Here is a 27,327-nt window from a genome sequence, read left to right on the forward strand (position 1 = left end):
AGACCCTAGCTGTTTTATGCTGTCAGATTTAAAAGCTTAAAAGCTACCCTGTAATGCTGTTTTTTTGAACATTAGAGCCACTGCGGCTCAATGTTATTTGAATTTCCTGCAAATTAAAAACTGAGTCATTAAATCCTACATTTAGTTGATTATGGAATAACTAAAACTTTTGATAATTTTTTTTTAAAATCGATGCCAACTATTTGAAAATCATTGCATGTTCTTGCCTAATCCACAAATATGCATTCAGTAATGCATATGTATCAAAGTAAAGAAACAAAAACTGGAGAAAATATAAACTTGAGTACAATTGCTGTGATTTAGTTAGGAGGTTGTTCATGGTTAAGGAAAAAAAAAAGGGGGGGGGGGGGGTTCAGGCCCATCTGAAAAGGTCACTGTGCTCCCTCGGCTGAATTCTGCCGACACACTTTCAAAGCTGTAAGTGAAATTAAATCCTACAATTTGGTAATGAAAAGGTTGTACACCCACATCACAGATATCGCAGTAACAACCAAGCGCTGGGAGCTTAGTGCACCTGCAGCAAACGCCGCAGCGACCGAGAAGGACTGAATTTGGAGTACACACCCCTCATTTAAAGCCTGATCAAAAACTGCACACAAACAGAAACGTGTTGACAAGATTTTGTGCTCACACTCTGTGACTCCCTACTGTTCTGATGTGTGTGTCTTTATGTCTCTTATTTTGTAAACTATGCTACCAAAAACAGATATTTTTGCACTTCTGTATCTGAATGAGAATCAGATTTATTGACCAAGTACTCGTACACATACAAGGAATTGGGCTCCAGCTGTTTCTTTGCTCTCAGTGCACGCAACAACAGACAACACTGAAAACAACATAGCATAGAAAATAACAACACATGAAGCTTATTTATGGTGCAGAGTGTGAGTATACTGGAAAAAAGTTTGGATTAAATAAGGGACGGATAACTAGTTACTACATGTATGACCTCTTTACCTGCAATACATTTAAAACTCATCTCAAACGATGGCTAAAAGGGGATCAGATTAGTGATCGTTAATTTTACAAATAACATCAATCATCTTTAATGTTGTAAGTTTTTATATTTACTTGTTCTGTTTTTTTGCTATGAGATGTTATGCTGTAATTTGATGTATTTGTTGTCTGGACTACATTGTTTGACATTGTCTGACGGTCTGCTTAATTCCTTGTTTACTGTTTTTTGTCTGACCTGCCAGCGACTACAGATGAAAAGCAGCCTTTTGGATAAATCTGGCATATTTACACTGATATGCTCATTAATATGCACGGCCCCTTTCAAATAAACAAATTCAAATGAAAAAAATATGCATATGATTGCACACGGGTTCACAATGTGGTTCAAAGTAGTTTGTTAATGCTTTTATGAATTTGTGTACCTGTAAAGGTGAACCATGCGGTTACGACTATACAGGATAGCCTCCTGTTGTGCTTGCATGCTTAAGCAAGTTATTATTAATTTGAAAAACCACACATCTTTCTTTGATTAGAATTTTGTGAACACATGTGACAACATCTGGCCAGAACCTTTCGAAGTGGAGTTTGCGTGTTGTCCGCGTGTCTGTGTGGATTTTCTCTGGGAACTTCCGACTTCCTCCCACAGTCCAAAGACACGTGCTTACCTGGTTAAAGTGTAATTCTAAATTGCCCATAGATATGTCTTTCTCTTGTACTAGCGCTGAGACAGATGCAACCTGTCCATCCAACTCTTGCCCTACAGGACAGGCTCCAGACCACAAGATGTATTTATTTATTTATTTATTTATTTATTTATTTATTTATTTATTTATATCTGGAATAAAAATAGTTTTCAAGTGAGAAAGGTGAATTTTCAAGTCAAATGCTTCCTTGTCAAGCTTGGTTCCCTGAGCCAGCAAACATACAAATGCAATCAATAGGAATGTTTGAATTCTTTGAAGGAATAAGCTTTTTATGACAAAGCAAATCCGGCCATTTTGTAATGCGTCTAGATGAGAAACACTTATCTGCTTGGTGACATTTCTAATGAGGAAGTGAAGCAACTCCCTTCACACAGCTGACTTTCAGCCACTACTCTCTGAACTGCTGACAATAAAGGAGTTTGATAATAATTAACCAACTAGTCACCTGTGAAACAAACAACCTCCCACACATACTTTTCATAGGTGAGGTCAGCATTAGAGCTGCGCTCACGTTTTAAGCCACCTGACAGAGAACTGGAATAACGTGTTTGTGTGTGCGCGTGTGTGCGTGTGTGTGTGCAGTCAGACTATCCAGGCTATTTGAAGCCAATAATCTGCCTTTTGATCTCTGGCCTTCACTTTGCCACTTCTAAGCTGGTGTTTCTCCATCGGCCCACAGCTGACATGTAAATCTGGAAAGCAGTAGATGCACACACCAGAGCCAAAGTGACAACAAACAGAGTCATATATAATTCAAAATCCTTTAGATCTCATTAATCCAGTGAAGTGCTGCCACGCTTCGTATCGACAGCAGGAGTTAAGGCTCAAAATTCCCGTTCTTGGCAACCAGCAAGATCTACTCATCTGCAGAGACCTCGCAGCCATGACCTGGTCTGTAAGAAAGTTACGCACAATGTGTCTTTATAATAAGAACTGGCTCTGGCAGTAAGACAGCATCCAATTGGTCATGTGACAAAGACTGATGGTGGACCCAGACACGGGCTATTTATTGTTCTCTGTTCCACTAGTTCTCAGACATATACTCTGTTCCTCTGTGCTATTAAATTTTCTATGCTAACCTCTGCCCTTCTATCAATTCCATAATAGTCCTATTGCCCTCTATTCCTACTGCAAAGCCTCAGGCTTATGAGCCAAAATCAATCAGATTTTTTTTTTTTTGCAGCCTATATACGACACTTTACTGCCTCATCGATCTAACAAATGAAAAAATATTTTAAAAACACAGCTTGGCAGCACAATGAAAAACACAGCAGAACATTGAGATAACAGTGAAGTGAAATTAGATGGTATGAAATTACTTTACGGCACATTTGTGTCACACACAAAAGGGTTGAATTGGAACAGCTGAGGAGGAGGTGGACAGTGTTGTGGTGTGTGGAAATTAAAGCATCTACGTGTCAGGTTCTTCTGAGTAACTGCTCGACTCTGAGCAGGGATTTAGACTACAAATACCACAACGAGATATTTTCTGGGTATACAGGCTATGGGATGAGAAGCTCTCCACTACTCCACAGGGCTCTGGGATTCACTGCCACGTCACGGTACAGGGGTGGTCTGGGCTTTACGTCACAGGAAGGGTGGGTGTGGATTACGCCGTCCAGACAGTCACCCACCTGCAGCAGTCCCCGGATAGAGAATAAGGTGACAGTGGCCCCGTTTTCTCTGACAAAGGGGATGGACAGCAGTCCAGATCGCTGTCTCCTTCCATATAGCACACTGGAGCTAGAAGTCCAACTGACGCAGCCACTCTCACCAATTTTGGAGATGTTGGTTGACCCGTTTCTTTTGAAGTAGGACTGGGCTGGTCTTCCTCAAACACATCGTCATCTCCCACTAAATCCTCAGAGGGCAAGCCTGACTCGCTACCTTCCAGCAGGGCACTGGAGGACTTGATGTGGAGGTGGGAGGCGTAGCTGCCCAGGTCTGAGCATTGCAGGCTGGCTGATGTAGAGGATCGAGAGAAGGGAAGGAGGAGACGAAGAAAATTGGAGCTTGGGGAGTTATGGGGGTGGTGGTGGGTGTTGGAATGAGGAGCGGTGAGGACACCGTGATCAGTTGGGAGACAACTGGCGGGCGCTATGCCCAACATGTACTTGTAGTTGTTGGTGAAGGAGGGAACGAGGTGGGGCTGGGCGCGCGTTGAGAAGCCAGGATTTGGGATCTGTTGTGTGGGCGTTGCAGCCAGCTTGCAGTTGAGTTTGTGAGCCCTTCGATCCAAGTCAGGAGGCTGAGCGGGCTCGAGCTTCAGCTCCAACTCTCCCTCAGAGCACGTGCGATCTATAAACTGCAGACCTCGGCAAAGACTGTCCACACGCTGGCCGACGTCATTCAGAGACACCGAAAACCTGAGCGAGTTGTTGGAACGGATGCTGACGGAGGACGGACGCAGCAGAGAGAGCCAGTCTCGCTGTTTGGCGTGTTTGGAAGCAGGTAGGACGTCTGTGCAGAGGGTGGTCACTGAAACATCTCCTGAACCCTGACAAGTTTTACCCTTAGAACTCAAAAGAACCACTGCTGTCTGCTTCTGAGTGTCCTGATCCTGACTGATGATGTGATTGTGCGTGTTTGTGTGTGAAAAAGGAGCACGCAACAGACAACAGCGGTAGAGGACAACAGGAAAAGGTAGGGGGAAAGACAAAAAAGAGAAATGGAAGAGACATCATGCATTTAAAAATAAAGGAGTTTGAAAAATAGGATATATAAACACCGGATGATTAATGTTACCGTTAACTCCATTTAGCAGCAGCTTGCAACTAAGGCTGCTCCCAGCAGTGACATTGTGCCACTCAGGGGTAAAAGTTAAGCCAACATCACCCACTGATAAGCAACTTCATCACTGATAGACTGATAAATAAAGTTCATTTACTGCACGCAGGTGTTCATATCAACCTGGACAAATATAATTTCTTGGCATGAATTCAGACTGAAAGGTACCTGCAGATGTCCTGGCTAGACGGGGAAACTGACGTCCTCGAGAAACTGCACGGAGCGTTGACTGAAGTCGGGCTTCCAGCCTGAGAAACAAAGCACACGCAGAACAAAAGGCAGTTTAGGACAGAGAGTACAGGCACGTGAACATGAAACCCTACAGTTAAATAAATACTGCATCAATCAACAGGCGATTGTTTTTTCCGTGGTGGCGGCCGTGGCTCCGCGTGGTGAGGAATTATCAGCGCCAGCGCCCATCAGCACATTTGTGTGATCTTTACACAAAGAGAGAAAGCATGTTGTGTACTGATGCACAAGATGATAGAGAGGGGAAAAACAATGCTGCCAGTTAATCTGTCTAGTTTAAGGTGAAATCTGCAAAAAAAGAAAAATAATATCAACAGGCGGCTGCGAAGAGAGAAGTGCTGATGAGACCGATCGAGAGTTAAGAAGAACGAGGCGGCGAGCGAGGCACGGCTGGGGGACGTGAGGCTGCAGATTAATGCTCAGCTTCTACAGAGAATAATTTTTAAACACGTGCACTGCAGGTGCAAGGCTGTTAGAATGAAAACACCTTCAGCATCATCAAGGCTTTCACCAATATTTATTTTACAAACATATGAAGATTACTTTTTCCTCAGATTTTTTTTTATGACAACTTGGGTTTTACTTGCAAAATATTCTCTTATGTCTCACAGGATAATAAATCTAATTGATCAGATGATCATCCTGGTAGATCATTCAACTATTTTAGTGCACTTAACCAATTCAGGTGTATGAGACGGGTTGAAGCCTTTCCCAGGAGTCATAGGGGGACACCAAGGACAGGTCGCCGGCTTGGCTAATTCACAAATCATTCATAATTCACACCCAGGGTCAATTTAGAATCACAAATTATTTACTACATCATATTTTATTATTATGTAGCGTCACTTGGGTGTTCCAAAAACGTTCACTTAGATGAGTTCATCTGTGAGACGAGACACAAACTGTGTGGCTCCTTTTAAATAAGTAGAACTGCTCTCAATCATTTCGTTGTATCAGACCACACTGAAGCCTTTGAAACCCTCTTTTTCACCTCTGTTGTTTTTAAGCTTCACATTCAACATAAATGTGATCTTTTCATCCCACTTTCAACCAGAACAGGATTGAGTATATTCCCTCAAATACAGATAATATTCCCTAAAGTCTCCCATATTGACAGGTTCAGACCGGATACATAACAAATGAGATCAGACAGTGTTTGGGTTGCTAACATAAAAACATGGGGGGGAGGGCCTGGTAATTTCAGCAAGAAACTAATTACCTATTGATTTAATTTCTAACTAAAGGAAAGTTTATAGCTCACGGCCGGACACCAATCAATAGAAAATTCAATTTCCAGCCATGCCCTTTCATCCTGTTTATCTGTCTGTGCATGAGCAGCACCGCTTCTTTTTCCCCACTTGCACACAAAAGCACTTAAACACGCTGTCCTCCTGTTTGTAATTTACTTAAATCTTTTATTTCCTCTGTTTCTTGTTTAATTTGACTCTTATTTTAAACAGCTCATGTTCAAGGTCACCGTTTGGTGCTCTGGCAGCAGTCTGGCCAATAAATGTAAAATGAATAGACAGAAGTGGATGAGAGACAACAATTAAAGCGTTATTATTTAGCAGACAGTACCACAATAAACTACAAAAACCGAAAGCTACTCAAATGAAACTCAAGAAACGCCGAGTTTACCTGAAGCATCGTGGGAAATACGAATATGGGCTGACCAATGAAGCAGATAGGGATCTTTATTAGTTACGTTCTGTGCAACTCGGCAAATAGATAACTCACTGCGTCTTTGAGCGTTCAGACAATAACGTAGTTGAGGTAATAATGATTAACTTCCCGTTAAAACCCTGCATGACTCCATAGTCCTATTAAACAGCTGCTCTTTCTTAACAGCTCTCTCTTGTGAGGACCTGCTTTGATGAGTAAATAACTGCCTCCGTTTAACATATAACAAAAAACGCTGGAGGCAATGATACTTCAATAACTGCTGAAAACTGGTTTTTGGCACCACCGACAGTTGTCGCACTTTGAAACCTCTAAACTGTGAAAGGAAGCAGATTCGCGCTTAAACGTATCCATTCAGTTATGGTTCTCTGACTCTGATGTGCTAATTAGATATAATCCAGCCTCACTTCACATTCACCCTAATGAACACCTGTTTATTTTATTGTGAGTGCTGAAAAAAACTCATATTATTATAATAACCACTAATTTAACCTCTCTCCTCAAGCACCACCGCCCTCCACGCACTCTCACGCCACGCATAAATTATTCACTTTTGTATTTGTTGCACTCTCTCTTATCCCTGAAACACCTTATTACTCGCATGTCATTACCTCTGCCTCCTTCCTTCTTCGATAGCCTTAACCTGCACAGACGTAGCCATTGGGGCCTTTTCAAGTAGAACCTTTAAAATCTAACAGGAGCAATGAATCACTGGCTCCCATTGAGAAACTCCTAACGAAGCTGGCAAGAATCAAAAGTTCACTGTTGACCTTTAAAACTGTACAAACCTAACCCGAGTCTAATCTAATCTGAAGCTTAACAATTATTAACATATCAATTTGATCATGAGTGAGGTTTTTTTTATTGTGACGCACAATATGCAGTTCAGACCAGTTAAACTTGAAATGTTTTGTCAAACTTTGATTTCCCAGGACAAAAATGAACTTTACCGAAAGTGTTTGACATTTTGGAAAATAAGTTTATTATCTTTTTTTCCCGTGGTTCAGATGAGAAGATCGATACATTTATAAAAGGTCTGCGCGTTATACGTGAAGCTGCAGCCAGCAGGTGATTAACTCGGCCTCGGCTTTTGTTTATAACCTTCGTGGAGGTTAATCATAAAACTGATGAATATTACAGCTGAGATACGTTCTCATGCAGCCCTGCGCAAACATTTGATAAAATCTATTTTTAATCAAGAGCTTCTTTAATCCATCTACAACGACCGCAGTTTATACTTCTATAGTTTTCTCTGGCTCACTCACTCGCTTCTTCGTGGCTGTTGCAAGGTCATGCTGCTAATATAAAGTGGGGCCTCCAGCTGTGCAATTTATATCCCAGCAATATACAATACACTTATGTGTCATTACATGCAGTGCGCTGATACCCACAAAGCTGAATACGCTGATGGGTTTGTGCTGTGCCGCAAATGCTTGCGTATCCAACCACCACCATCAGATATAAGAAACCTCAAACACGAGATGAGTAGCCTAGTTACATTAATCATACACACGCATACTAAATAATCACCAAAGTATGACGCCAAAGCAATCCTCCCTAAAATCTAATGCTGTCAGATTTGGTGTTATTTTTATTTTTTTGAGAAGCTACAAACTCATTAGAGCTTTAATAAGGGTGATTTGGTAGCAGCAGGTTATGCAGGAGGCAGCAGGAAAGCTGATGGACTTGATTAGCCAATCATTTTTCTGGCACTCGAGACTATCTTAAATCTTGCCTATCCATCTGTTTCAATGGGCCCTCATGTGAGCTTGCAAAAAAATTGCAATCAGTGCAGTTTATTCAAGTCTTGGACAGGCTTCAAAGTGGCAGCACCAAGCTCTGAAAACGAGAGAATACACTCCGTTTTAAATTGAATATCACCATCCCTGCCTTTGTTTACTATAAATGACTTGTGATGAAGGAGAAACTACCCACTCACTCACACCACAGTTATCATCTCGTGCCGTATTAATGCTGTACCAGTTGAAAGTAGATTTACTGCAGTGAGCAACAGAAGCATCCTCAGTGATCTAACCTGGGATGATGAGGCGTTTACTGTCAACATCAGACACCATCTCCCCGGCAACCCAGTGCCGGTTGATCAGACCCCAGTAGCAATTATCCAGGGATCTGCCTTCTTAATCCAAAGCCACCTTGTTTCTTTCTCTGAGGCTTCAGTAGCTCATCTAATTGACTTCCTCTAATCCTGTCCGACGATGCTCAGCAATGCAAAAGCTTTGTAGAGCAAATCCTACCTCCTTCAGCAGCTTTGCCTTTAGGATGGCTCACTTCTGGTACTCGGCACACGGCCTCTCTGCCAGTTCCAGCCTGCTCAATACCACATGCCAGTCACTGGCAGTGCTGAAGAGGCCAAATAAAACTTCAAACTGTAGATGAGGTTTCTCTCCAGCCCTTTGGCTAATGGTGGCCCATGAGGGCTATGGGTACACTATTAGTGGTCATGATGAACAATAGTGTCCATCTCCAAAGGCAAGGTGTCCAGGAAGGAGTTCTTTCCAAAGCAAAGGGGACTGGAAGGTGTCTTACTCCTGCTGCAGACATGGAGGTTTGCTGGACTGACTAGGACATCATACACAGCTTGAACCAAGAACCTCAACCAGTCGCACTCTTGTTTCCACGTTAGACCATCAGGCAGACCTCACATCGATGCTAGTTTAATTTATGACACTAAGAAGTCAAATACTTCTGTTTCAAGCCATAATTGTGACCTAAATGTCAAAATAATTATGCTAACTAATACTGATAAATTCTGCTAACGCAGCTGTCTAATGACTTTTGAGACCAATTTTCCCTAAATAATGTTTTTGACTAATAAACCTGCACTTTGGGCTCCTTAGTGTGTACTTCTTTAGTGTGGCTGTGTGAAAGTACCTGCCAAAACGTTTTCACAACCGTGCCATGTCTAGATGACAACGTAAACATGTTTTTTAAACAAAACTGCTCAACATTTTTTTGTTCCAGCTTCTGAAGCACAAGGAACTCTAAGAGCGCCGGGTTTTCCATGCAGACTAAAGCTTCCTGACGTGGTTTGTGGCAGTGAAGCACATGTAACGGGACATCTACACAGTGTGTGGAAATATGTAGATCAACTAGTAATGCAGCTTCATGTTTGTGCATCGGCTTTCTGTCAGACGAAAACTTCTGTTGTTTTTTTCCTTCTCATCTGTGCGTTTTTTTTTTTAAAATCGTGATGGATGTTTTTTTAAGCATATCCCATCTCGCTGATAAATTCTCTTTGAGCATTCGACCTACGCATGCCTCCATCACTGCCGTTCGACACGCTGTTGGTTTTTTGGACTGTATGCAAGTGCATTTCCATACCTTCTGTTTTGGTTGAGTTCCTATAATCCTTCTCTGTACGTAGCCTGAGAGCTAACAGATATAAATTATCATCATCAAACAGTCTTTGCATTAATTTATATTTATTTTTCAGGCCAAAAACACCCAAACCAAAAACAAGCAAGATTCAGTTAACTAGAAAGAAAAAAAGCTGAAGACTAAACCATCATAGAAATTATGATAGCAGGAGATCTAAACAGCAGACAACATGAGCCACTTCTGTGACAGCCTCTCAGATAAAGTTCATTTCCATTGCTGTTTATATTATTTGTGCCCACCCTCCACAGGTGTCATTTTACAGCATTCAGTCATTTTTCAGGGACCAGGCCCTGCTTCAGCAGAAACGCTCAGAAATAAGTAATGTGCCAGATTGAACACAAAAACTATGTGCTCATTTTTATCAAAATAGTAGCTTGGCTCAGTGCCTTGTTTTGACTTTGTGGTCTGCCAAGCTGAACAGACCAACAGAGAGGCTCTTCTAGTGATCAGAGGTGCAGATTCAGGTTGGATGTTGCAGCTGCAGAGCCTAAAACTCAAAAACTGCAGCAGCTTGAATTCTAGAGCACCACCAGATGTTTGGCCGACTATAAGCGGCAGCCCACTGAGCTGTGAGTCGCTGCTTTGTGTCTTTATGAGGACTGTAATACTATAATTCCTTCCCAAACAGTGTAGGAGGCATCACACAGCACCCTGGCACTGTGCTAAAGAGAGAAAGGGCTACAGCTAAGCCTCCTGACCTCACTGAGTGGAAAAATCAACTCACGCCAAATCAGGAGGCAATCCTCAGCCTACATCAGAAAAGCCCGTGTTTTTTCAGACAAGTTTATCACCGATAATGGTTAAATTTAACAAAGAAATGTTGATTATTTCCCCTCAACACTGCCTTTCTTTCACGATTCTCAGGCTCGGCTTGATGGAAGAAAGGACTCAATGAACAAACAAGCACCGGGGACAAGTGAGATGATGAGTTTATGGTCGTGGATACGCGTATACCTTCATATCCACGACCACACAGCTCAGCGCCCCTCAATGACAAGTTCACTGATGGAGGCAATATCACCTTTATGAAACAAATGAGCCCCCGGCCATATTTGGCTGCTTGTTTTCCTGTCATCGTATAAATCTCTCTCTCCCGGTGTGTGTATTCCTTGTGACAGGTATTCCAGGGGGAGCAACAGGATAGCTAGAAATAAGATTTATTTCTGAGTCATCTTCAGAAAAGCTGTTCGATTAAAGAAAACAGCAATAAATAAATAAATAAATAAATACTGGGAAAGCCAAAAAGGCCAAACGCATCCCTGCCAGGTTATCCGTGTAAAACGAGAGCAGGTGCTTTAAAAAAATGAACGAATGCTTTAGATGTTGTAGCATTCGGATTATTCTGGCTGTATGACTGTGTCGAGCTGGGGATGTTATGAAATATTCCTCTCAGGCCGATGCTGCGGTTATTTATACAGAGAGAAATCTTTTAAGTAGGTCAACAATCGAATACGAGCGCATTCATTTTTGATTTGGTCTGACTGGAGCTGATGCGATTCGGCTTGAATCCATGCCACGCGAAGCCGTTCAACATTTGTTTTGGCGTCCTTATTCTGAATGTGGCCGGAGCTCATGTGCAAATGAATGAAAACAATCAAGTGTCAGTGAAGACCCCCCCAAAAAAAACCCCAAAACAAAACAAAGACCCCTTCAGCAGTAAATAAGGTGACTCTTATCAGATGTACATTTCACCAAGATTCAGCTTTACAAACATAAATTAACTTGACCTACATTTGATATTTTTTCTGCAAAGAGGAACATTCGAGTCACTGCTGCAAATATGAACATCTTTCATCTCATGCTGTCATAACTGCAAAGCGTGGAAACTTGTAAATACACTGCATATATGCATAAAATCATCGTCTTCAAGCAGCTTCTAGGGAAAGTGGTCTCAGGGAGATGCCGTCTTAGTGAAAACACATTACCCACCTACAATAATCCACTGCTAAATCTTCTCACTTGGAGTCTCTGTCAAAAGATTATTGCACCATTTCTTTGTCTGCGATTCTCAAAACGGTCCACCGACTCAACCGGGCAACCTTTACAGTCATAATCTGACTCGCTCTCCAACTCTGAAGACTCCCAGCAGGCTTTTCCATCCAGAGAACAATTTATACCAACTTAATACCTGCCAGTCAAATGCATTTCCCTTTAGGAGCGAGTAGGAAACACCAGCTGCCAGACAGACCGGTGATTATTAATTAAATCTGTCAAAGTTAAGAGCTTTATTCAGACTTTATGTCTATCATTTCATTACAAACACATTTGTCAGAGGAATGGGGATCTATATAGGACATTCAATGACAATGGACTGCGTCTGCAACCTGATGAAATCCACCCCTCCATTTATGAATGAGATTTGTGTAGAACGCGAGTGACACTGCTCTCTCTTCACCCTGTACACCTCTGACTTCTGCTACAACTCTGAATTATGCCATATTCAGAAGTTTGCAGATGACACGGCCATCATGGGGTGTATCTGGGATGATCAGGAAGAGGAGTACAGAAGTCTGGTGAGGAACTTTGTCGCATGGAGTCACACAAACCACATGCAACTCAACACCTCAAAGACTAAGGAACTGGTTGTGGACTTCGGGAGGTCCAGAGAAGGTCCACTGCCGGTTCAGATAGAGGGGGAGGAGGTGGAGGTGGTCAACAAGTACAAGTACCTCGGGCTGTGGGTGGACAATAAACTGGACTGGTCATGCAACACAGAGCACCTGTATAAAAAAGCCCAAAGCCGACTGTACTTCCTCAGGAGGCTGAGGTCTTTTAACATCTGCAGGAAGCTCCTGAGGATGTTTTACCAGTCGGTGGTTGCTGGAGTACTTTTCTATGCTGTGGTGTGCTGGGGGAGCAGCACAGCAAAGAAGGACTCATCCAGGCTGGAGAAACTGATCAGGAGGGCTAGCTCTGTGGTCGGCATGAAGCTGGACACTCTGGTGACAGTGGCAGAGAAAAGGACATTAAAGAAACTGATGGACATTATGAACAATGCCAGGCATCCTCTGCACACGGCCATAAACAATCAGAAGAGTCTGTTCAGTGACAGGTTGCTTCTCCCAAAGACAAGAACTAACAGACTTAAAAACTCCTTTGTCCCACACGCCATCAAACTGTTTAACTCCTCTCTGGAGGGGAGAGGGAGGGGAAACAGGAGGACAAAGGAGGGGGGAACAACTAAGCTGTAGTGCCTCTTCACCTCACTGTGCAATACCTTGTGCAATACTTTTTGTAAATAGTCAACAGTGCAATAGACTCAATACTTGAAATGTGCAATTCACTTGTATTTTTATTTTTTATTCCTATTTATTCTATTTATCCCCTTTGTATATTTTATTTATATTTGTCTCTGTATTTATATATGTGTGTGTGTGTGTGTGTGTGTGTGTGTGTGTGTGTGTGTGTGTGTATATATATATATATATATATATATATATATGTAACAATTCTGTAACTGTAACTTCGGTCGTTGCTGTGCTTTTTGGAAGTCGAATTTCCCAGAGGAACCCACCCGAGGGATTAATAAAGTTCTATCTTATCTTATCTTATCTCTTATCTCTCTCCACAGACACTGAATAAAATAATTACACTCCATTGAAGAAATAACCTGTTTCTCAAGTGTAAGATGAGATGAACACCACTCAGGTTGTTTCCTAACAGCTGGCTGGAGCGACATATTTAAAGAGCAGACAGGAGAGTGGTGTAACCCTGTCCTCCTAGAGTAATTAAGTGCATTTCCCATTTACTGCTTGTTTCTAGGCAAAGTGGTGCCAGTCTTAGTATCGTAACTTAGAAGCTATGAAAAGTCATGGGAAGATTAAAAACTTATCACACATGAAAACACCCAGATCAAAATTATTATATGATTATATAACTTTATAGTTTTTGCTTTGAGGATTGCAAAAAGTTTTGTTTGCACGTACTCTAGGTACAACGTTCACAGACTTTGTACTCACTGCCGCTGCACTGATATAACAATCAACTGTAGCGCGCTATAAAGTCTGGACCTCCCGGATTTAACTAGAGAGCAAGAAGTCATTGTAACTAAGGCTAGGGTGCAAATTGGCTTCTTGGTGTAAAAATACATTTCCCTTTACACGGATTATCAATGGTCTGTTGTACTGCTAAAAAACGTGGCATTAATATATATTTTATATCAAGTTACACATGATATGTTGAATGTCTACAAGGTATGGCACATATAACAGATTTATTTGCCATCAAATGGGCATATTTTTGTAAATGTCAGCCAGTTGTTCCCCTGCAGACATGGAGTGGCACACTGCCTTAGAAAAACTGTATTTTTGTTACTATAATCGTTATCCTGCAAACGATCAGTGCATTTGTCTCTCGGGTGCAATACCTCTCATCTTGCTCATGTTTAAAGAGCGAGCAGCTCATGGATCAAATGTTATTGCTGGAGCCTTCCCATGGTGACAGAATGACCCAGACATCTATTAGCACAAGTAAAGGTTTTATCCTCTAAGAGGCTCATGAGGGGACAAAAAGACATTTTCAATGCAGGCTGTAGCTTTACCTATGGGAGCCATGAAGCATAAAAGGAAAGAGAGAAAACGTAGAAAGACAGAAGTCTCAGAGGTTGATCAGAAAGGTGGCTCTGATTATGGCGATGTGATGAGAACGAGGCAGGTCATCTATCAGCTGCTTACACTCCTGTGCATGTCTACCTACTCTGTCAATCTCCACCTTCAAATACAGCTCACCTCACTGTCATCTTCTTGTCTACAAGTGTGCTCCCTTTTCTCTGTGATGGACCCAGGCTGTACATCTTCTATTCAAATTTTTCTCATTTGTATGTGCTTTGCTCACCTTTGATATATTGCTGGACCGGCTTGCTGAAGGACCCAGAGGCTTTTCATTCTGTAAAAGATAGAACGACAGCTCCAGTAAGTGAAAAACATTCAGAAACACAAAAATGCCATCCAGTCCATGCATGCACTCTACATACTAAAATCAGACAACAAAGTGAAAAGCTGCCTGACAGAAATATGTGAAATGATAGCATTATCATGGTAATGTTAGCATTAGCAATATTTACACTGCTCACTGGGTTAGCTTAGTATGCTAACCTTTGACAATTTGTACTAAGCACGTCGTTCAGCATAAAACCTGAAGGTATCCGAATATTGTTAACTAAAAAGTTTTCAAAGGATACATAGGGCTGAAATGCTAAGTCCATCATTACTGCTTCCATAGGAATTAAGAGGGTATGTAGCAGCTAGGTGCTGCTAACTAACTGCATGTGATAATCAGTTCTGAATTCCTCCAAAAGTGCAGAAGTTCAGAAGTTTCCTAGTGAACATTCCAGCAAATTCTCCCAATTGTCAGACTACACAGCATTAAGAGAAATCGCAAAAATCCCAAAGAGCTAAATGTTAAATGTTATGTTCATGACAGTACAATAAGAAAAAAAATCAAAGTATAACTTGTTTGGAAGGTTTTGCATGTTTAAAGCCTCTTCTCTCTAAAAAGAACATAGCAGCATGGTGTAGGTTTGCAAAACTGCACCTGAACAAACCACAAGATTTCTGGAACAATGTCCTTTGGACAAAAACCAAAACCAAAGTAGAAATATTTAGGCGTAATGCACAGCACCATGACCAAAGACATCATAGCAACATGTTGAATGTGACCTGGGGACTGGAAGGCCCCCGGGTCACCATGAACTTCTCTATAAACCAAACTATTCTAGAGTCAAATGTGAGGCCATCTGTCCGGCAGCTAAACTTGGCCAAAATTGGGTCAAACAGGAAAGCAGCAGCAAATCTACTACCGCACGACTGAAAAATAAAAGAAGCAGTGCTGCACAGATCCAGTAAGTCCAGATCTCAACCTCATTAAAATATTGTGGTGGGACCTTAAGAGAGCTCTAAAGAGAGAGAGCTGTACCTGCAAATCTTAAGGAGCTGAACCAACATGGAACAGAACAGTGAGCCAGAAGCCAGAAGATTATTGTTATTATTATTATTGGTAAAGGTGGTTGCACAGGCCACTGAATCATGGGGTGTACTTGTTTTTTCAGATGACTACATAAAGAAAATTTTCAAAAAGCTCTGTAACATGACTGTTGTTCAATCTGGGTGAACGCAGCAGACCAACAGAACAACACTACCGTTTCTACAGGCATGCTGCTGCTAGGGCGTCTTGAAAATAACCCCCCCCCAAATGTATGATAAAATAAATGAAAAAACTCAAATACGGAAGGCTCAACTAGGCCCAATTCTTGGTCCTTCTCAGTGTAATGCACTACATTTCTTAGTATCTCAAGGGCCTGCAAGCATGTGCTGTTTGGCATTTTAAGTTGGTAAATCTAGTTTCTCTGGCACAAGACAAAAGGAGGACAAGCCGATTGTATAACGCACCCATCCAAACTCCAAATCAAATTCAGTCACAATATTTGTATCATTACCCAGCGAGCAAAAACAGGCAAATATTTCCAGCGTTCAGCATAGTCAAGTTTTATAATGATCCTCGAGTCGCACTAAGTGTTCTCGGCTTGCATCAGAGACCGAGACAAACAGCCGCTGGGGCGCTGTGCTGCATTCAGTGCTGTTATTAAGGCTGGGCATGGTTCCTTAATGAGTAATCAATCATAGTTACATAACATCCAAGTTCACACCAGGTCTGACAGGGCTGTGTATGAGTTGGACACAAACAAATCTTTGCAAAGAGAAACCAGCTCTGTGGGGAGAGTTTTTCAAATTTATGAAGACATGAAAGTACGGCCCGATTAAACTGTTGAGGCGTAAAAATTGGCTATATTAGCCCCCGCTGAATTCTGCCTCCTCTTCCTGCACGCTGTAGACCACACATTGTGCGCTCAGAGACCCTTAAACAAGCCGATCCCCAGTGGTGATTAGTGCAACGTGACCAAAATGTAATGTGTCAATGAGTTAATTAGATAAACTGTTAACTCTTAACTCTCCTGCACTTATAGAACACATTTTAAAATGTGTTGCTTTACAGATGACTTCAGAGAGCTTTTCTCATTAATCTATTTATAGGATTCGGATTCGCTCAAAGACACTTCGGCATGTGGAGACAACATGAATCAAACCACCATATCTGCGGTTAGCTGACAATCCACTCACTCTCCTGTGAGTACCAATCATCCCTGACATTTAATACTGCTTTATTCACCTTCTTACCAAGTATGTTTTGTGCTTATGTTTGCTTAAGTGAAAAAATTTCTACTTGTTTCAAGTCGATTTTCTTCTCAGTAGCACTCTTGTTCAATTCTTTAAGAGTTTGTTTTAAGAACAAAAGTTAAGTTTGGAGGATTTTCTTTGAGAGAGAGGGAGATCCAAAGAAAAAAAAAGCCAGAAAGTAATCACATCAAATAATTTACAACAACCACTTTCTTGCTGTTTAAGGCATTAAACAGCAAGGTAGCATCAGTCAGGGGACCCTTAAAATTAGAGTGACAAGAGAAAAGCGCTACACCTAAAATTTAATTTTTACTATTCATTTGGTGGATTTTTCTCCCACTAATTTAACCTCATAGGACCTGGCGTCCACATATGTGGACATCACATTTTGGGTTATTTAGACTAAAATACTCAATTTTGCTCTACATGGGCCTGATATCCACTTACGAGGACATTATACTGCTACTGTTCTATCAACATTTTAAACGAATGTCTTCATATGTAGCTCTCATTTTTCTTAAAAACAAAAATAAGGTAAAAAATTATTTGTTTTTACATTCATCGGGCCCCAATCAGCCCAAATATCAAAGAGAAATTAAAAATGCATGCTGTGGAAGAGTTCGGGTCTTAGGAGGTTAAAGAACATGGTGTATTTTTGAGTGTATTTAGGCCCCAGGGCCTTTTGGGAGTGCCTTCCCATTTTCCTACACACAGAAAAGCAGTATTTGTTTTTGGAGATATAAACACTGGGAACTTTTATTTTGCTAATAAGTATCAGCAGCCGAAGTGTTATCTCCACCATTTTTTGCCAAAACAAGCCTACACCCACACCGCACCACTAACAGACTCTACAATATGTTACAGTTTCTAATTACTTAAGTGCTTGATGTGTCCTAGCTGTGACTAGTTGCCATAGTGACTGAGGACCGTTGTATGTCCCGAGTCTCAATCACTTGCTGCATCTCCCCGCCTCCTTATATTTCCGTTCATGTAAACATAAGATAAAACACGAAGGATACTTGCAACACACCCACCACCTAACGCAGACCTTCCTTTCCTTCTCCCGTATTTTCCATGTTTATGTGGCAACTTGGATATCGTTTCTTAGCTAAAACTATGTGATTAAAATCTCTTAACTAGTAGAGTTTGGACAATGCACTCATATGCAGGTGTAAAAATTCCTGACCTTTAAAGTATTGTCCTACTGTCTTGTGGTCTTTTGTGGAGCAAAGTGCTGCAGCAGCAGTGAACGCAACTGAAGAGGAGGCAGCGTTGACATCTCGTGTCATTGTTTGTTGACTCAAGCGTCAAAGTTGCGGTGATTATCTCCAATCTCAAAATGCTTTTATCTCAAGTTTAAATGGGAACTCCTCCAGTATGATGCACTTCCTGTTTTATATTGCCACATAACTTGAAGCACTTGACACACAACAAAAAGTGCAGCGATTACATGAAAACATGGTGAAAAATGAAAAAACATCTAATTACAAAAATGTACTTTTGCAGATCTAAATGCATGAAGAACCAAGATGGTCTCTTGCTGTGCTAGTGGATTAAGGTGAAGCAGTTCCTCCCCATTTCCATGTCATTACTTCTTCAGTGCATTCAACACAATGGCACAAAATGGCAAATACAGCTCTCAATGGGCGCAATTTGTTCAGCAAATCAATTGTCAAATAGTCGAGGAGCATAAAAATTCATTTTTTCCTTCCAGGAGATGACAGCGAGGGATAAAGGGAACAGCAGACTAAAAGAACAAATTGATGATCCTTGCCCTTAATCCTTCCTTCTTGGTTAAAAAAAAGCAGGAGAAAGCGATAACAAGAGCACATCCCCAGACTGAGGGGTTCTGGAAATAACAAGGCCACAAATGGACTCATGGCTTTTATAGACAGCAGTGATTAGAGCAGACAAGCTGAATACAGATGACAAAAGAAGAGACGGGAAATGCATCTTCATTTGTCGTCTCGTTTAAGCACAGGTTACAGTTAAAACCCCGCACTGCCTAACTGTCTTTCCTACAGTACAAGGTCTGCGAGTCACCTTCACTGCCACGTCTGTAGACTATAAAGGGTCTGCTTCTCTAAGCTCATGCATAATTCTGATAAAGGAGAGCTCAGGTTTCACAGTCCACTGTGCCTGTCCTTCTCCACCTCCTCTGTGGGTCTGTTAGCAGCTCCAGTCTTTGATAACACAACTTTCATACTGGACTCTGAAGACTCTGGCTTGTAATAGAAGAAGCTTAAGAGAGTACAGAGGAGGAGAGGTCATATTCGGGGGGATCACTGTGTTTTTCAAGGGTCTGTTCTTAGCCCACAGAGAGAAGGGCTCAGCTCACTTTTATGGAAGAATCTCAAGATGATAAGACTTGTGAATTTAACCCAGACTCTCTCCAAGTTCCTTTCATCACCAGAAGCCATTTGAACTTGTCAAAGATTGTTTCTTTGTTCAGTTTTCCACCAATAAAAAAAAATAAAAAAATCACTCATCAACAATTTGTTTAGATCATCATTATATACCTCTATTTTTTAGTAGGGCAAACAAACGTAATATGAAACATTTAGCCTTGTTAATCACATTACAGGTTTTGAAACTGAAATTGCGATCTATACTTAAAACCTAGAAATGAACCAAATTGTCGATTAGAAACATCAGCAACAACTTGCAGCCAGTTTTTACAAAAGTCAGTTTTTGAGAGCCTGCAGCTAACTCATTTTCAAGCATCTATCCCAGTTTTTCCAAATTCAAGATGATACCTTTTAATGTCTTGTTTAACCCAAACTTTCATTACTGATGCACAACCAGAGAGTAATTAAATGTGGATGGAATAAATGTAAAAAGCTTTGAATCGTGTGCTGTTGGAGGACGGATAGTGGTAAGAGCAAAACTGTCCAAACAGCCCTCCAGTAAATGTCTGATTTTCTACTGAAATGCTGTTTTAGAGAAGTTAATCTTGCTAACAGCTGCTTCCGTCCGCTTTCCGCATCATTTCTCGCCATTGTCGCACCAGAATAAAGATAGGTCTTGTGTTTGAGGTCAACAGCTTCTCAGAATACAAACCTGAGACTTACAGTCAGCAGGACTGTTTAAAGCACCATCTGCTCTTTGCCTGAACCAGCAGCTGCATCAGTCTCAGCATCGACATGAAGCAGGGTTTAACACACGAGGTCACCAGTGAGAGCTGCTTGTCAAGTTTGCCATCCCACACTTTTGCACATTTTAAAATACTTTGAAAATAAATAAATAAAAGAAGGTACTTTTTTAAGTGCTGAAAAAATGCTGCTTCTTTTATTTAGGATGATTTTTAACACTTTTTCACTGCAAATCAATGTGAAAGTACAATTCACTCTTCTCAGTCTGTGTGTATTATTTGTTGTTGCCCTCTCAAACGTTTGACTTCACCCACTTAAGATTCTTTCAACGGTTCACAGAGGACATGCCTGGACATGCTGCATCTCTGATCCATGGAAAGCACGATAGTAATGACGGCTCACGTTTGGCAAAGGCACTAGAATTTATTTTACGTCTTTCTTCAGAAAAAGGAAACACTGGTGTTGCTTACTCACAGTAAGTCATTCAACTTCTATTATCAGAGCAAAATAAACCGTTCATCATCATTACCAGCAACATCTCCTGCCTGGAATAGTTTAATCATTTCCAGCTTTCAACGCTTTCAACTTCCTTAGAGACAAAAACAGAACAACAAAGACGACTATAATGACAAATGATCAGGTTCAACAACAGAATCACAATGGGGGGTTTTCAGGGAGGGGGGAATAAACACCTTCATTAGGGTGTCAGTTGAAGGATAATTGGGAAGAGTAAAAATGGATGTGGGGCATTTTAATAGTCACCTTGAGAAATGGGCCCAGTCAAAAAAAACCCACCTTTGTTCAAAAATGACTTGTAAATACAAAACATCTCAAACAAAGAAGGGTTAGCTCTCTCTGCCCTGTGCAAATAAAGCAGCTTTCTTTTTGCCAACGTAACAATAAAGAGTTGTAGTACCTCTTTATCATCTCCTGCTACAAATTGCTGACATTGTAACAAGATGAGGGGGGAGGAGGAGGAAAAGACATAAAAAGTAAGAAGCAGAGGAGGCAAATGAATGATTGCTATCAGACAGTGTAATAAGGTGACTGTCGAAGGAATTAAATCAGCAAAATTAATGGACAGATGTACGTGTGTGTGTGCATGTGTGGCGTTTTTTTTTCTTCCTCTCTCGTTCATTCTCTGTAAATTCATTACAACTCTACACGACCTCTGCAGGCTGCTGAACTCTTCGATTCAATAGAAGATGTATCATTCGCTAATCACCACAGTTGAATGACCCACAACTCAGCTACGCCTCTGAAAGCTTAAACAACCACAGCGCTGCAAGCTAGAGCTGGGCGATAGAACGATAACGATATGTATCGCGATATAACTTTTTCTCGATAGAAAAATTCAACTATCGCGATAGACCTCGCCGCTCTTGTCCTTGTCCTAAAAAAAAACAAAAAAACAAAACAAAACAAAAACAACAGCCAATCCAAATTAAGTAACGCAGAGCCGAACCAATCACAGCCGCAGCGTCACGTCACGTGACTTGTTACTTACAGCACAAGTGCCAAGCCGCACATGTGTATTTGTTTGGGAAGCAGCCAGCCACCGTACCGCCCGGGTAATGGAGGAAATGAGTGTGCCGACTAGAAAAATCAACCGAGCGTGACCGAAGGTTACCGAAGAGAAAACAGATGACGGTTCCAATGCCGGAGAGATTGTCGAACGGAAGAGCCAAAGAAGTTCCGTAGTGTGAAGGTATTTCGGCTATTTCAAGTCTGACAAAAAACAGAGTAGCGCGCACTGTAAATTGTGCCGAAAGCAAGTCTGGAAATACAATAAACTGGTGCATGCGCTACGTCCACACGTACCCGGGTATTTTTGAAAACGCAGATTTTTCTATGCGTTTGCACCTTTCGTCCACACTTAAACGGCGTTTTTGGTCACTGAAAACGAAGATTTTTAAAAACTCCGTATTTGCATTTACGTGTGGACTAGAAAAACGGAGAAAACGCAGCGTCAAAGATGTGCGCATTTTGACGTCACACTGTGCGCCACGTTATTGTTTCGGTCTAATGAATTTCTATAATACTGTTACTGTTAATTCTACTCTCTGCGGTGTTTAAATGCTTACATATACACACAGTTACTGTCCGTCCACACATACGACTCGGTTCTGCTTCTATGCCCCAGCTTTGTTTACTTTTTCCCACCGAGGCTTCTAGACTTCTGATTGGCCAACATTTCTGCACGGTTAGGAATCTAGCGCCACCTGCTGCTTTGGCATGTTCATAGCAGCGTTTTCCTTCATTTCTGCCTTTATGTGTGGACGGGATTATTTTTTTAAAACGAAAACGGAAAATCTCCGTTTTCAAAAATACCCGTGTACGTGTGGACGTAGCCTCAGTCTCTGACTGAAAGCGCTAATTCGTCATTCGGCTTTTGTCAGACTAAAGTAACTGTTAAAACTGTTTGAAAAGCTCAGCTATACAACAAGGAGAGATTGAGAATTTCCTTTTAGTTCTCAGTTTATTTGATATTGACAAAAGTTAGTCAGTTTTGTCTGTTCTTCTGTAAAACAATTTATTTTTAGAATTAATATTTTGTTTCTAAGTGGAATTGACAATTTAGTCTGTTTCGTTTGTTCTATTTTGAAACTTAAACGCTTTAGCGGCTGCCTTTTGTGTAGTTTGCAATATTTGCCTTTATCTATCTGAAAAAGTCTCATGTTCCTTAAGTACATCTACCCTGTTGAACTTATTATGGGAAATAAATATTTAAATAAAAACAAGCTGCTGATTATTTCACATTTTACTTGTGAGCAACGGCACATTTAAATCTTACAAATATAATTATTTGGCTTATATCGTGATAGATATCGTTATCGCCTGAAATGAAAAAAACATATCGTGATATGAAAAAATCTTATATCGCCCAGCTCTACTGCAAGCCATAGCTTTGACTTTTCCCTGTGCATGCTGTGTGTTCCCCCCTCTGCAGCAAACAAACAATACCTACAACCAACTGGAAACCTATTGATTTGCCCCAAACTGCAGTTACTTTAAAGCCCATTTGAGTCTGTCTCCAAAAGCTAAATCCCAATTTGTCTTTTTGTTAGTACCATTGTCTCCATGCTACATCATAACAGGTCTCACTGGTAATAGGACTACTGCTAATCTTGTAGACCTTCCCTCTCACCCTTGCTGGGATGCTTCTGTCACAAATAACCCCTGACACTCATTTCGACCCACTCCACCCTGACTGCACTTTCTTCTTCACCTGTCCGCTGCTTTGGATGGCTGACCCCAGGTATTTAAACTCATCTGCTTTCACTACCTCTACTCACTGTTACACCTGTCTCCCTCTCATTCATGCACCTGTTTTCTGTCTTGCTTCTACCGACTTTCGTTCCTCTTCTCTCCAGACTCTCTTCCACCTGCTCCCTACTCTCACTATAGATCACAACGTCATCTGCAAACATCATAATCCACAGAGAGTCCTGGCTGACCTCATCTGTCAACTTGTCCACCATCACTCCAAACAGGAAGCGGCTCTGATGTAATCCCACCCCTCCCTCAGACCCTTCCACCTGTCACTTCTCCTGCACAGCCCTCACACACATCCACTCCAGACTTCCTCATAAAGTGACACGGTTCCTCTCTTGGCTCTCCTATCAAACACTTTCGTTAATTCCACAAAGACACAGTGACCTTTTTTATACTTCTCCATCAGCACTCTACAGCCTTCAGAGAGTTCCATTAGTACAAAAAGGTGCATGAATATAAATTCCTTTAAAGTAATTCAACACATGGCAGAACATACTCCATTCAGAATCCAATCCATTACAATGTTGCCTTCCTACAACCACATTATTTGACCAGTTCAATACTGTAAATAATCCTTAAAGTCTTTAATCTCAAGGGTCAAAATCTGAAATGGTGTATTTGTTTGTGTTTTAGCAGATAAACCCTGGTGGGTGTTATGGATTTAAGAAGGCAAAAAAAGAATTAGCATAAACAGACGAAATTAAATAAAAGCTGTGTGCATGCACACTTACATTACCCACACAATTCACACAAAATGTGTTACTATTCAATTTTCACATTTAAGTCTTCTGTACGTTGCATACTTGCAGAGAAGGCTGAAAACATGACCAGGCTGTTAAAGCTCCTGCAGCGTACACCCACACATGTACTCTGATCACCCAGAACAACTGAAAACAGCACTTTATATGTCATCTGCAGAAAAAACCCTAATTTTACACATTTACTGCACTAGAATTCCGAATCTTAAATTTTTATCATGGAAAGTTGTGCTTCCATGACACTTTCATGGACTTTCAGGTTTGTTTGCTGTTCTTGTTACAGTTTTCACTTTGCCTTTAACAATGTGATATCCCATTGCTGATTATAATTATCTTTTAAAATACAATTATTGACATAATGATAATATTACATATTAGCACGACAGCACTTTGGGATACAGCCGCTCTACCTCCTTTCATTCCTACTTTGAGTGTGCATTTGAGTGTGCACACACACAAACAAAACCCCGACACAATAAAGTTAAACATCAACATGAGTGACAGTAATATTATATGTTATTTTTATATATTTTTTGTACTACTTGTAGCATTTTTTGTGTTCTGGTTTTAAGCAAAACAGGATTCAATCACATGAACATCTGCATCGTAGGTTCCTCCTTCAATGAAGACTAAGGTTTAAAAAATAGGTTATGAAAGTGACTTCTGAGGAAGTAAAGTTTTGCAGACTAAAGGCACAAATGCACACACGCGCACACGCATGTACACACATGAGCACACACACAGTTTTTAGTTGAATCATGGTGGTGCTTTCTTCTTTTGTTTTTGAACGCACAAGCTGCAGACAAAAAGGCACAAGATCTTCTTTCCGAACGCAAATAATAAAACGAGATCACATAAAAATCACATAAATCAAATGCCATCAATGTCAAAGATTCCATTATCAAGACACTCGTAGCCTGGAAGTACAGCTGGGGCGCACAAGTGTGCGCACAGGACAGACTGGAGATAAAGGGATATCCGAGTAAACACCGCTCTCATTCGCTCCTCTGTTGTTGAGATTGTAGTCACACGTCATCACAATATCAAGTATCCACAAGAAAGAGTGCCATCGAGGGAGGAAGCTGGCTTTCATATGGTTTCCTGTCCTGTCAGAGTCCAGTGGCCACTTAAAAGGGAAATACAGGCTGACTCTGAGGGGGCAGCTGTGCAGGAGAGCAGAACCAGATGAGCGAACACAACTATGCGCAGTACCAACCATTAATGGAGAGCTCGGCTGACCACAGAAGTTCCAGCAAACCTACAATAACTGTGTCCAGGAGGGGGAAAGAGGCATGATATACAAAGGAGGTCATGCACTTTAGAAAAATAGGTGGCAAATTGAACAAATTACAGATTTTTAGGTGCAGCTTTCTCCAAGATCTATCCTTAAATTGGATGCTGCAGTCTTTTCTGTAGAGAGGAGGAAATGATTAATCAAATGGCAGCCCTAAAGTGTCGTTGCTCAGCATCAGTGTGTGTCTCTATGCACTCGTGTAGGCGTTTAAAAAAAACAAAACACTGTGGAGACGTCATGAGAAGGAGACAAACCCCCCACTCCACAGACTGTATCTGTGCATTAATCGACAGCTTTCACGCCTCTGTGTGCGTTATGTCTGAGCTCTCATCAGACGTACGTGAGCTTGTGGTTTTCCCTTCTTCCGCCTCTTTTGTTCTGTCTGTCCCCCACCTTCTTTCATCTTAAGCATAATTATATCAATATGTCCAAGCATGAGAGACAGTGACCATCACATGCAATGCAGTACTGCATGGACGGTGGCCTATTCTATAGTCAATATAAAATTCACCAACAATGAAGCACCACAAGTTGGTTCTATAGTAGCTGCATGACAAAGTGAAAGCGATGTATGACCCGGGCCCGACTGCTCTGCGAAAGCATCAAAAGGTCCAAAGATACGGTGAAATATTTTTGTCACTCTACATGAAAGCCACATTTCCTCATTAGCTGCACTTGGGCGTGCACTCTCCTACATGACACAAGTCATTATTTATAACTTGCGTGAAAAAGTCAAGCTACAGATAATTAGTTCAGCGGAGTGCCTCCTAACTAGCTGCATTATTAGTGTTTGAACCCTTGGTCCCCTTGTGATAAAATCATTACACTGGCAGGCTCACAGAGACAAGCAGGAGAGGAAGGAGAGAAATGCTGACCGTGAGTCATCACATCAGTGAACTTTCAGTTTCAAAAGGGAACTCGCAGACTCTATTACTGGCACTCAGTTTAAAAAAAACAACAACAAACAACAACCAAAAACCGGAAAGAGAGGCCAACATGAAGTTCAAACACGTCTTTTCTTTATAGCTGGCAGCATTTAGCAGCTGCTCAGAGAAGCTTTAGCACCCCCTTTTTTTGGGAAAATCTTTTAGTATGTAGCGTGAAGAGTAACAATGGCATAAACGCGCAGCTCTCAGTTCTGCCGAATATTAAAACCGCACTTGTGGGTTTTCAAAAAGGAGACTTTTTTAAGGGGAAACAAGAAGCAGAAGTGGAAAAGAAAGCAGCAAACACAGGTCCTGGTGCAAAATACTTCGCAAAATAAATTGTCAAAAGAGCACTGGGAAGGTACCCTGAAACTCCTGCAGCCTGTGCATCACTATCCTCTCCTTTCTCGGCCTCATCACCTTCTTGGCTCCTCTTCCTGATTTCTCCCTTCATCTCCCCTCTAGAGCAGGTTTTAAGCCCTGCCATGACATGTGACTGCACTAATCTCCCCATCACCCCCGTTACCAGCTGGCGATTTGACACAAAGCTTTGCGATTTGGTGCATCAGTCGATGATGTGATATGCCAAGCCACTGACTAACAGGGAAAATACATATTTAGATGTCAGACTTCTCTGCCGCTGAGACCTTGTGCGTTTATCTGGAGCAACTGTGTTTAACTATTAGCAAACACTCACAACAGCACAGGCTATTTTTTGCACTTACAGTTAAATGACAGAGCACATGACCAAAGACAGGGCTTAGTTTACAGTGTCCTGTACTTTGGCCGCCTGTTATCAAACACGATGGCAGCACTCAAACTGAAAACAGTTTGAGGGAAGTTATATACAGTATGTCTGCGCACCCCTACTCATCCTGAACAAAAGGTCACCGGTACAAGAGAATGTGGGTCAACCGTTCACGCAGAGGAGATGGCGGAGGCTCCCCTATAAAGACAAAAAAAACCCAAAACAAAAAGATGCATGTGGGTACATGCACCGAATACAAACGTG

At 41.4% G+C, this 27,327-nt stretch overlaps 1 protein-coding gene across 2 annotated transcripts in view; it reads right to left on the minus strand.

Moving 5' to 3' along the window:
- Positions 1–27,327, minus strand: part of marchf8 (membrane-associated ring finger (C3HC4) 8) — a 94,447-nt gene that overhangs the window by 12,509 nt on the left and 54,611 nt on the right. The window contains exons 3-5 of one of the 2 annotated variants that reach the window (XM_085477698.1): positions 14,631–14,681; positions 4,638–4,717; positions 3,317–4,246 (exon numbers count right to left, since the gene is read on the minus strand). In XM_085477698.1, the coding sequence (XP_085333824.1) occupies positions 3,317–4,246; positions 4,638–4,717; positions 14,631–14,681 (1,061 nt within the window). The remainder of the gene's footprint in view (positions 1–3,316; positions 4,247–4,637; positions 4,718–14,630; positions 14,682–27,327) is intronic. The other variant, XM_085477697.1, reaches the window with a different exon arrangement.

This window comes from Copadichromis virginalis, linkage group LG13, assembly GCF_057382275.1.
Source record: "Copadichromis virginalis isolate Kocher_CV1m ecotype Utaka linkage group LG13, C_Virginalis_male_GT1.1, whole genome shotgun sequence".
In the NCBI taxonomy this organism is placed as follows: Eukaryota; Metazoa; Chordata; class Actinopteri; order Cichliformes; family Cichlidae; genus Copadichromis; species Copadichromis virginalis.